General features: G+C 36.3%; 1 protein-coding gene across 1 annotated transcript in view; it reads left to right on the top strand.

Moving 5' to 3' along the window:
* The window catches only part of UBE2W (ubiquitin conjugating enzyme E2 W), an 83,260-nt gene extending 71,557 nt beyond the window's left edge, over positions 1-11,703 (top strand). Inside the window, exon 6 of the mRNA XM_081816141.1 lies at positions 10,313-11,703. Within this exon, the coding sequence (XP_081672267.1) occupies positions 10,313-10,317 (5 nt within the window). The 3' untranslated portion in view covers positions 10,318-11,703. The remainder of the gene's footprint in view (positions 1-10,312) is intronic.
* Positions 11,704-12,172: the final 469 nt, after the last annotated feature.

Raw genomic sequence — 12,172 nt, 5'->3', positions numbered from 1 at the left:
GTCAAGTTTGAATGTTACAGTACTTCAATTGAAAAGCTTTTGTCAAGTTTTTTCTTGTAATTTTTTCTTTACTTGTAAGTATCATTTTGTCCTTTAATCCTGTACCCTAAAATAAGAAATACATTTTTGACAGAGGCTTAATGTTTTAACAAAAGAGTGTGGACATTTTTATTTTAAATTTAGGCAAAAGTATACTATAGGATGGTATGTTTTCTTATTTGTCTCACACAACCGTACAGTTTTTCCTGGAGGGATTTGTTTTATTTTGTTTTCTTGTTGTTTAAAAGACTTTGCTTACAGCTAGGTAAAATTTTTCTATAGAAAAAAATTGTTGAAACGTCCAATTCTCAGTACCATGTAAGTTAATGATACTGCAACTAGGTTCTCTTTTTAAAAAGCAATTATGTATTTTATAAATTACCTTTTCACATATGCAAAAATCTGTTTCTACTACAATGTTATTTTTACTAATGCCTCTTGTTGCACTCTTTTTGACATATCCTGCAGTGAATAAATATATGAATCAATTTGGGCTTAAAAATAAAAGCCAATTGGCTGAAAGCTTTCAAATATGTACCCCAGCAAAACATCCAATCAATAATTGGCAAGGAATATTTTCAAAATTGTTTTTAATCTCTGTATAGATGACATTTTGTAGCTTTGTACATGTTGTTAATTAAGGGCATATAATTTTACACTCTAAAAGTATAATTGCTGAACTCAGGGGTGGGTAGACTTCAAAAATATGTCTGCTGTAGAAATAACTTGAAAAAAAAAATTAAAACTATGGCCAGCCACCAAATTGTGGACACTGTTTATACTATAGTTAGCAACTACCACTTTTTAAAATTAAACACATTTTTGTTCTTTCTTGACTAGATACACCTAAGTTCTCATAATAGTCTCTATCAGTCTGATCATTTGGCCTGTTTTAAGACAGAAAGTGTTTTTTGGAATGCTTTGAGCTACTCTTAGTTTTTAACTGCTTTTTAATATGAAAATTGCAGCGGCATATTATATATTTTTCATATTTTACACAACTGCTCTAAACTACTGATTGACTTGATCATTTTCTGGGGTGGGGGTGGGGGATCTTTCTCCGTACTGCTGGTCCTCTTACTAAAATTCTTTTATAAAGAAATGACCTGTGACATTTATTCACCAAAGGAATTAATATACCAGGTCAAAGATTAACAATGCTGTCCTATAGATTAATAGGTCTTATATAGCCTCAGTTGAGTTTTTTAAAACAAAAGAAGCAGTATTTTAACATACCTCTTTCTCTACATAGAGATACCATAAAATAAAAAGAAGTAGAGGAAAGTAAAGGAAACCAAATAATTTCAGTACATTTTATGGTTTAAAGAGAAGATAAGATGGAAATACCAACCATTCAGAATTTGCAGTAAGATAACACCTTATTCATTACAGTACTCCCTTGAACGTAGGAATTATTGGAAACTCCTTTGCACTTAGATTTAATTAAGTTAATTTTAAATGTAAGTTACATTATTAAAAGACAATAAGCCGTTTACCTAAGTCATTGCTCTAGAGAGGGCATTTAATGGCTTTGTAATAATAAAAAGAATATTTCTCTGTATTGTGTTGTTGAACGACAACCAGAATACCAAGAAAATGTACATAGGATTATGCTACTTCCCTCTTCCCTTGCTCTATGGGGCACTATCTGCTGCATAGGACTGCAGAATTATACTTTCATATTTAGACAATATGTACTCTCTATTTATTTATTTATTTATTTATTTTAAGGCCATTCTTCTGGTTTGCCAAATTCTGTTAAGACAGTGATACATTCATTTCCTTCTTTTGCATGCTTAGATCATGAACTTGGTGCCCTTCAAAAAAATACATTACATCAAGTAGGTATTAATGCCATAGATTTTAAAGAGAAAAATGGTTTTCAGTTTTTTTTAAGATAAATTTTTTAAAATAAATTTTATGGCTGTTCTCTTAAGGAATTTACTATTCACCTTTAAAGGACTTAACTTGTAGTGGATGAATTCCTCCTTTTAGCTAGCAAGGAAATAAAGCTTTTTTTAATCCCCAAAAGAAAATGGTAAAAATCAGCTTTTATATACGGTTCATCTGGAGAAAGATCTTAATCCTTATTGTTTTGATTAGGTATATAAATATTTGGTATAAAGTAACTAGGGTAGTTGATTAGTTTTTCCCTTCTGAAATTTTAAATATATGCAAATATATATCATTAGATTCCTGTGGTGAATAATAATTTCTTCAGATTCTTAAACAGGTATCTAGTGACTGCTTAATTATTTCCAGATTGCATCAAAGATGAATTGACAAATAATGGAAATGAGTAGTGATATGCAAATGGTATGTAACCACATATTACTTGTTTCTGGTAATCAAGTCTTATTTTTTAAAAAGCCTATTGTTTTTGAGAATTGAGATATTTAAAACTTGTTAAAGCTTCTTCCTAAAAATAGAAGAGAAGAGGAGGTACTGTGTGTTCAGAATTTTTTTAAATAAAGAATTCAGTGTCACTAGTTCTAATCCTTCATGGTTACTGCTGCTTATATTTCTTGATCTCACTTTTATTTAGTTTCCTGTATATATTTTAGCTGAATGCTTAGGATTTATTAAGTGTATATAAATTGGTTTTCAAAAAGAACTGAGGCTTTCCCATATCTTTTCTGCGGATTCACTGTTACCAAATCAGCTACTGCACGATTCTGTGTTATGCTAGTGCCTTTGCATGATTAAGATCTGTGAAGGTGTCTCTTAATCTGCACCCCTTGGTCCTAATCTTCTTTGCAGTCTTTTGTTTGTTTTTATCTCTCTTTCATTTTTCTGTCTTCCTTTCTCCTCAAAGATGTCCAATATGTCAGTCTTCAGCAGTTTCCCTAAGTTTTCCTCTCTCCTTCCTTTCCTCCTTTCCTGCCTTCCTCCCTTTCTTCCCCTTTCCTTTTCTTGAGGTTAGGGAATCCAGAGAAGGAAGATTAGTGAAATTACATCAGAAATTTTTCTTAAAAGAAAAAGACTTCTTTCTACAATTAAAATACATAGAATTTCTGATGCCTTATTTCGGTTCATCAGTATATGGCTAAATTTGTTGAATAGTTGACTACTTGATAAATGAGCTGTTAACTAAGTAATTTAGTTCTTAAATACTAATATCAAGGGAGTTTTGTTTACTTTTTGGATGGTGACTCTCGCAAAGCCTAATTATTGCCCAGATGAATTAAATTATTTGTTTTGGTAAAAGTGTTTTTCCATTTAAGGTTTCTAAGCCATTTTGAGATTTGGAACTTTTTTTTTTATTTTAAATAATGTGTGGGAGATTTTTGTTTTCTTAGCATAAACTACATTAAAGACAGGCTTGTATGCATCATTCCAGAGGCCCGTGGAGTCTAAACATGTACTTCAAACTTAGATCTTTATCCTTAAAGTTGAAGTTCTGCTTCTTATGGTCCTGTAAATGAAGTGTTTATTGTGATTTTAATTCTCAAATGTTATTGGGACTTACATTTAGGGATGAATCTCCAGAATGGTTACATGAATGTCTTTTTTTATGAAAATTTTTTAATAAAACAATATAATATCTGAAGACATTTTGAATATGTGGAAGGAATGCCTGAATAGAAGCTGGTATATTTTAACATGCCTAAAGAATTGTAATTGAGCAAGTTGAGTGCAGTTGACAGGGAAAAAGAGAAACAGTTTCTTGATGCATACATTGTCAGGGTGAAAAGTTTGCTTCTGCAGTAATTTTAAGCTGCTTTCTCAAAGGCAAAGCATGGTTCTGGGCTTTGGCTTGTTAGGTGTGACATCACTTGTCAAATTTCACGGTAAATGGAAAGATTGAATAATCCCACCTCTCTAATTTTAAAGCCTGAAACAAATCGAGTAAGGAATGTGGTAGATTGACAGACACCGTGAAAATAAATGCAAGTCTCTTCATAGTTAACCACAGATTATTGACATAAATATTGATTATCAGGCTCAGGGTAAAATAATTATTCAAAAAGATTATTATGTCAGTTATCTAGTAGCCAAGAATTAAGTCCATGTTCAAGTTAAAATGGGTTTGTTGTTTTTAGTTGGTACCATTTTTCTCTCAATATTCAGAAATACAGATTGTGCATTTTATTAATAGGAATGGAAGCTCATGCTTTTGAGGGTTTGAATAGGGTGGATGTATATATATTTTATAAATTCAAGTTGTAAAATATGTAAAGCTACTGCTTTTTGAATAGAATATAAATGTTAAGACATAAATCTATATATTATATATTTTTAAATACATGTATCAAACTTTTGTTAGTTGAATATAAATTACATTGTGTGCTTTATGGAATTCAGTAACTTTTAATAATAAAGCAGTTGTCATTGATTTATTTTATGTAGACTTGAATATTAAATTGGATAGATATTAAATCTCTTTGTAGTTTATAATAATGTAAAGATTTACTTATGTACTAGTTTCTCTTTACAAAGGACTGTGATCTTCCAAGGATTGTGGAAACCGTAAAATGCCCATTTCCAAAAATAAGTGCAACAGAATGAAGATAGTCACTAAAGCACTTATTCATTTAACAGATCATGTTTACTTAGTAGTGTAGCCTAGTGTATTTTAGTGGTTCTTCATGCTTTATTTAAAGAAGTCCTGATTAAAAGATGGGTGTTTTCAGAAAAGGTGGAAATTGAGACCCAGGCACTTGCTTAGAGTTACCATGAGTCTGGTGTTGCTGAACTTTAAGTTGTATGATTCATAAGGATATCCTGTAGAGAACTTTGGGATTCTTTCTTGAATATACACACACATCAACTAACTTACTTAGATGAGTGGCTCCTGAAGCTATGAGAAGAGAAAAGGAGATAAGCAGAAGAAGGGATATCTCTCTGCATTTCTATTATTCATAGCAGGAAGAAATTTAATATGCTCTGCTGATATTCTAGGTTTTCTGTTGATGGGGGATCTGCTTGCCCCAGGAGCACCTTACTCCTCATTGGGGTAGCTGTTCTACCATAAAACTGCCTTATCTCTACATGCTATTTCTGCAGCCCTCAACAATAGATGAGTAGCTGGTTAGATAAATGCAAGATCCATCTTCCTTTGTGCTTTGATGACACTCTCTCCCTTTATTATAATCCTTAAAATAATTTCTACCTCTCATAGAAGGTTTAAGCCACTGTGGATAAATGATTCTGTTGAAATCCCTATATTCCTTGGTACTTTTCACTCTAACATACGGCAAAATTAAATATGAACTGAATTGAAAAATGACGCAACTAAGGGTTTTCTATACTTGGATAATATGGGCCAAGGCTACAGTGGTTCTGTATCTGTCCTGCTGAGAATTCCTGTCAATAAATATTTTAAATTGCTTATGAGATTTCTTTTTAATGTTTGCTTAAGGCAAAATATATGAGTGGGAGTACCTGTGTGCTCTTTCCAGTTCAGTGGAGTATGGAAATGTTTTAATAATGAAAGTTGAAATAAGAAACTAAGGTAGAAATTATCTTCTCATATAGGTGCTTGGCCTTCAAGGACCTATTGTGGGTAGATAAAACTCATCAGGCAAGAACCTAATAAGGATGGCTATATCCTGTAGAAAAGGTATCCAACTTAACATTAAAATTTCTATGTCCCCTCTCACACCCCCAAAAACATATTTCTCTTTCCTGTCACAATGGCATTTCTTTCTTTCTTTTTTTTTTAAAGATTTTATTTATTTATTTGACAGAGACACAGTGAGAGAGGGAATACAAGCGGGGGGAGTGGGAGAGGGAGAAGCAGGCTCCCAGCTGAGTAGGGACCCTGACGTGGGGCTTGATCACCCTGGGATCACGACCTAAGCTGAAGGCAGACGCTTAACCAACTGAGCCACCCAGGCGCCCCCACGATGGCATTTCTATCCAGCCTAGTTATCCAAATGAAGAATTGCCACTACTTACTAGTCCTCTCTGACCTTTTTCATCATTAATCTCTATTCAGCCTATCTTAAAAAAATATATATCTGAAATTTCTCCCTTCCCTCCAGTGCCATTGCCATGATCCTGGTGTTCCCAGGCTGCTCTTCAGCCGTCCACACACCTTGTTCCATAAATGGTAGCAAAACAAGACTACCTGTACTTGGCTAACATTATCCACGTTCCTAGAATGTTCATCTGCTTTTTTTCCAGTTCAAATTAGTTACAAGGGCATCTTTGTCCTTCTTCCCTTCCCACCCATTACCAGCTTTCTATCCTGGGTTCTTTAACAGAAGGGACAGTGTCTCAGTGGTGCTTGTGTCCCCAGCATGTAGCACACAATACCTATCCTATAAGCTTTTAATAAATGTTTGTTAAATTAATTTGATTGTACTTGTATTTTTATACTAACTTTTCCAAAGAAACTTACTCAGGTGCTAGCAGTTTTGAAACCTACATCTAAACCACCATCTGTATGAAGTGTCACAGCAGAACGCCCTACCCTTCCTACCCCAGAGAGTCTGAAAAAAATTACTTTGAAGTAAATCATTAACCATTTTTCACTGGTTTTATTTTTAAAAAAAAGTTCTCGTATTTTTTGCTGTATCTCTGAGGTAAATTAGTTACCTAGAATATATTTACAAATTAAGAATATAATTGTTCTAAGCTAAATATATCTGAGGCGACCCGAGATCATAAAGGTAAACGTAATACTCATTACGGTTAAAAACGGCATTGAGCAAGTACTTAGTACTTTCTATGCTAAGAAGGATGACAGATAAAAGAAAGCACATATCTTCAAAGACTCTATGTTATAGGCGGGATAAGAAAGAAAAACAATACATCAAAAGTGATGAGCCCTAAAAGGTGCAGACAAATAGCAGTTTTTGGTAATCACAGAAATGAGTTGACTGCAAGAGGAACTGTAATGGCTTGAAAATTACAAACATTGTCGGTGGGTTCTCGGCAAGTACCATGGTCCCAAGTGTAGAAGCCCTGGGACAGGATTTGTATGAACACCGACCTAGATGATGATGTGGCTGGTTCAGAGCAAGCCAGTGGGGGAGCAGCAGCCAATGGCCAGATGATGTGTAGGCCTCGTGAATGAGGGTAAGGTTGAAATTGGTCTTTCAGTTTGCACTAAACAGAGAGCTGAGGCTAGCACTCCGTTCCTTTCGTCCCTAGGGCATTCATTTATCAATTGAGAGGAGATTATAAAGCTGAGCCACTGTGTCAGCAATATGACAGGGAATGTTGCCCAGAAAACAAAACAAGGAGTCTGACCCACTACACCAGCATCCCACCCATCAGAACTAATTTAAAGCCAGAAATCAGCAGAGCATTCCCCAGAGTAAAGGTCACCTGAGGAAACAATCCTGATTGAGACTTTCATCTTGGAGTGGTTCAGGGAATGTCAGACTCCAAACTTGGATTGAGGTGAGTTCTCTGGCAGTGTCCTCAGAAGGTGGCCAGGAGCAGATAGAAGTTCGAAGTCCTAGGAAGAGAATAGCTTCCTCCACATATTATCCTTACAAGTGATTTATTTTAATACAGTGACCAATACACAAAGGTTATCCCTTCTAGGAAACAAGGCACTATGAAACAACAGACCTAGAAAGCACTGGACATGTGGGGTGGGCAGTGACAGGATCGATAGTTTACTGCTCTGCATACCATATACCATACCATAACATATTGGGAGCTTCTGAAGAACAAGGAACTGTCTTGTTCATCCTTATACTCATTCAAACATTGAGCATCTGCTGTATCCCAAGGAGCTATGATCTGGTAGGGGAGACAAGTGGGTAATTAAAATAATGTGCCAGTTGGTGTGATAGGCTAATTAGAGTGTTGAATGAGCATCAAGGTGAGAACAGTCAAAGCTGTCTAAGTCCAGGTGAGAATTCCAGGGGAAGTGGTGAGTATTTGCCAGGCAAAAGTGGGAGAATGAAGATGAGGGCATCTGAGATAAAGCACACAGCAAGTGCACAGGGTGAGAGAGAACAGTGTTTGGAGCATTGAATTTGGATGAGGGAATGGTAAAAATAGATCAAACTAGAGCTAGAATTCGAAAGACCAAATTAATGGAGTTTTGGTTTTATCTCATGGTTGAGAGGGACTGATGAATGGCAGATTTGCACTTAAGAAAAATACCTTGGCTGTAATCCTGGAGAATGAGCTTGAAGGGTCACAAAACTGGAAGGGAAAAAATAAGAGACCATCATCAGTACCACACAAATGATGATGACTTGAATTTATTATGAAGTATTGGCATAAAGATAGACATATCAGTGGAACGGGAGAGTCCAGAAATTGGTTTATAAAAAGATGCGAAGGTACTTGTGTGTGGGGGGGGGGAGCGGGGAGAATAATCTATTCAACAAATGGCACTAGAATATTTGAAAAGCTATTTGTAAAAAAATAAAAAGAAAAAATCTTCTATACAAAAATTAGCCCAAAATGAATCATACACTCAAAGAGTAAAACTATGAAACTTCTTCAGGAAAACAGAAGCTCTGAGATCTTGGATTTGGCAACGATTTCTTAGCTATGAACCAAATTACTAAAAACAGTTGATAAATTGGACTCAACAAAATTTAAAATTTAGGCTTTTCAAAAGACATTGAAACAGCAAAATAATATATTTGCAAAATATATACATGATAAAGGACTTATATTTAGATTTTTTTAAACTCTTAGGATAAATAACATGAAGCAAACAACCCAATTTAAAAATGGGCAAAGTTTGTGAATTTTTTTTTACTTGAACTAAACTGAAGAAAATATGGCAAATAAGTAGATGAAAAGCTGCTGAGTTTCATTAGTCATTAGGGGAATACAGATTAAAAGCATAAGATAACCACTGCACACTCACTACACTGACCATACCAAGTTTTGGCAAGGATGTGGAGTAATGGGAACTTTCCTACCCTACTGATGGCAATGTGGAATTGTGTAACCACTTTGGAAAACCATTTGGTAGCTTTTTTAAAAAGTTAAACATAGGGGCCCCTAGATGGCTCAGTCGGTTGAGTGTCTGACTCTTCATCTCAGCTCAGGTCTTGGTCTCAGCATCGTGAGTTCAAGCCCCACATTAAACATGTACCTACTATACAGATCAACCATTTCATTTTTTTTTTTTTAAAGAGTCCATTTATTTATTAGAGAGACAGAGATAGCGAGAGAGAGCACAAGCAGGGGCGAGAGGGAGAAGCAGGCTTCCTGCTGAACAGGGAACCCGATGCGGGGCTTGATCCGAGGACCCTGGGATCATGACCCGAGCCGAAGGCAGACACTTAACCTACTGAGCCACCCAGGTGCCCCTTTCACTCCTGGGTATTTACCCAAGAGAAAAGAAAGTATATGTCCGCACAAAAACTTGTACAGAAGGGTTTGTATCAAGTTTGCAAAATACCCAAACTGGAAACGTTTGTCCATCAGTAGGTGAATGGGTAGCCAAAGTGGGATATCCATATATCGGAATACTACTCAGCAATAGAAAAGGAATAAAACATGGATAACTGGGTGAAAGTGCCCATACTCAAAGTATACTGTGATTTTATTTAAAATTCTAGAAGACACAAATTTATGTATAGTGACAAAAATCAGAGAAATGTTTGCCTGAAGATGTGGGGTGGTGGGAAAAAATTGGAGGAGGAGATGGATACTTGATTATCTTGGTTTCACAGGTGTATATATATGTCAAAACTCATTAAATTGCACACTTTAAGTATTAATAGTTTACTGAACATTATACCTCCATTAGAATTAGAGGAGGTTTTAAGCAGTAAGGACAAAAGATGGCAATGGCCTGAAGTGGAGTATAAGAAAATGGACAACTCAACCATAATCAATTTGCCCAAAATTAGAGCTTAGAAGTGATGGAGCAGGAATTTAAGTCTGAGTCTGACTGACTCCAAAATCCATGCTCTAAGTCAATATGCTTATACTTAACATGACCCCCATATTTCTGGCTTAGAAAACTGAGTAGAGGCTGATGACTTTCACCAAAACACAAGGTGAGGGGCAGATTTGGGGAGGAGATGTGTTTGTACTTCCTCATAACACCAAGTATAGTAGCTTATGTAGTCAATTGGTGAGTGGACATGTAAGCTGAAGTTTTTAGGTGGCAATGATAATGAAACCGAGTGATGTAATTCTACTTAGTTCATGAGCTTATTGCTTATTGACCAACAGCTGAAAAGGAATTTAATATTTTCTAGTCTAATAACCCAACCAATGAATTAGTTGTTAACATCTTCGAAGTGATCACCCCTGACCACCTTCACTGATGGGAATTAATTCAGAAAATTACTGCACTTTTGAATAAATCTTCTTAGGAAGTTATTTCTTTCAGACTGAGATCTCCTACATACTATCTATCCTGGATTAAAGAGTGTCCCCTCAAAAGATAACACTGAAGTCCTAACTCCCAGTATCTCCGAATGTGACCGTATTTGGAAACGGAATTGTCGAAGATGTGATTAGGTAAGGTGAGGTCATACTGGAGGAGGGTGGACCTTAATTCAATATGAGTAATGTTCTACGAATTGGAGAAGACACAGAGACACAGGCACTTAAGGGGAGAACGCCATATAACAATGCTATAACGCATCTACAAGCCAAGGAACACCAAGAATTGCTGGGAACCTCCAGGAGCTGGAGGAGGCAGAGAAGGATTCTTCCCTAGAGCCTCTGGAAAGCATGATCCTGCTGATACCAGATCTTGGACTTCTCGCTCCAGAACTGTGAGAGAATAAATGTCTGTTGTTTTAAGCCATTCAGTTTGTGGTACTTTGCTGCAGCAGCCCTGGGAAACTAATCACACACTTTCCATCTTTTTTTTCCCCTGATTCTACCTTCTGGAGACACATGGAATAAGTCCTGGTCTCTTCAGATATTTCCAGATGTTTTGAGAACACATTTTTTTTTTCAGGAAGATATCTCCCTTGCTGGTTTTTTTTACACGATACATTTTCTTTATTTCTTTTTTTAAAGATTTACTTATTTACTTTGGAGAGAGAGCACAAGTTGCGGGGAGGGAGGACAGGGAAAGAGAGAGGGGCCACAGGGCTCAATCTCAGGACCCCAAGATCATGACCTGAGTAAAAACCAAGAGCTGGATGCTTAACTGAGTGAGCTACCCAGGCGCCCCCACAGGATACATTTTCAAATTCTTTCATTATTCTTTTGTTGTAGGGTCAAGATTTTCAAAGATGCTTTAAAGTGTGGTCACCAGAACTAATCTTAGTACAAATAGTTCAATCTACAAAACAGGATGGAATTTGCTCTCTGGTTTAGGTCAGGGGTTTTCAAGCTCTTTCTCAGAGCTCTAGGAATTTCTTGGACGTACTTCAGGGCACACTTAAATATATCTCACATAAACTCTGCATAAAATTGCCTTAGGAGAAGGGGTGTGCTGTTTAGAACAAGTTTGGAAAACAGTGGTTTAGATGATACTTTTAATAAAGTCTAAGATTGAATCCACTTTTTGGCAGCCACGGCCCATGATTTTTATCAGTAAAAGGTGCATCTGTCACTTTTCTTATATCTGTGTAGGGTTGTTTTTTTTGTTTTTGTTTTTGTTTTGTTTTTTGTGAGGAGATGGGGTCCCATGTAAAGTATGTTACTTATTCCCGTAAGATTTTATTTGTTCAGTTCTGCCATTCTGTTGAGAATTGTGGTGTGTGTGGTTTTTTTTTATTCCATCATGTGCCATACTCTCTCTTCCTCCTCTTCAGTACCACCTCTAAGAATTTCCTTTTCAGTGTTTAAAAAAGCAAGTAAGGACATGAGTCTACAGCATACTATTTAGTGTCTGCAGCACAGTGTGTTATTTAAACTTTTTTTTTTTTTAAGATTTCATTTACTTATTTGTCAGAGAGAGAAAGAGAAAGCACAAGCAGAGAGAGGGAGAAGCAGGCTCGCCACTGACACGGGACTTGATCCCAGGACCCTGGGATCTCGAGTGACCACAAAGTGGGTGTGGCCGCTATGGGAGTGCACCATCTCCCTTCATGAAATAACCTGCTGGTTGGCTTCAAGTCGTACAGTTGGCTGGTTGGGATCCTCCACCTGTAGCCCTTCAGGATCTGTCTCAGATTTAGAGCCTAAATCACACTTTTCCCAAGCAGCCCCCAGCCAATAACATGGCCTGGCCATTACTGCTGAATGTGGGACTTCTCTAATAGGTAATCCTTGCTCTAGATCTTCCCAT

The sequence above is a fragment of the Leptonychotes weddellii genome, chromosome 4 (genome assembly GCF_054177405.1).
Source record: "Leptonychotes weddellii isolate Sample4059 chromosome 4, ASM5417740v2, whole genome shotgun sequence".
NCBI classification, from domain to species: Eukaryota; Metazoa; Chordata; class Mammalia; order Carnivora; family Phocidae; genus Leptonychotes; species Leptonychotes weddellii.
Note: the sequence above shows the minus strand (reverse complement) of the source record. Positions and strands in the feature narration are given on the sequence as shown.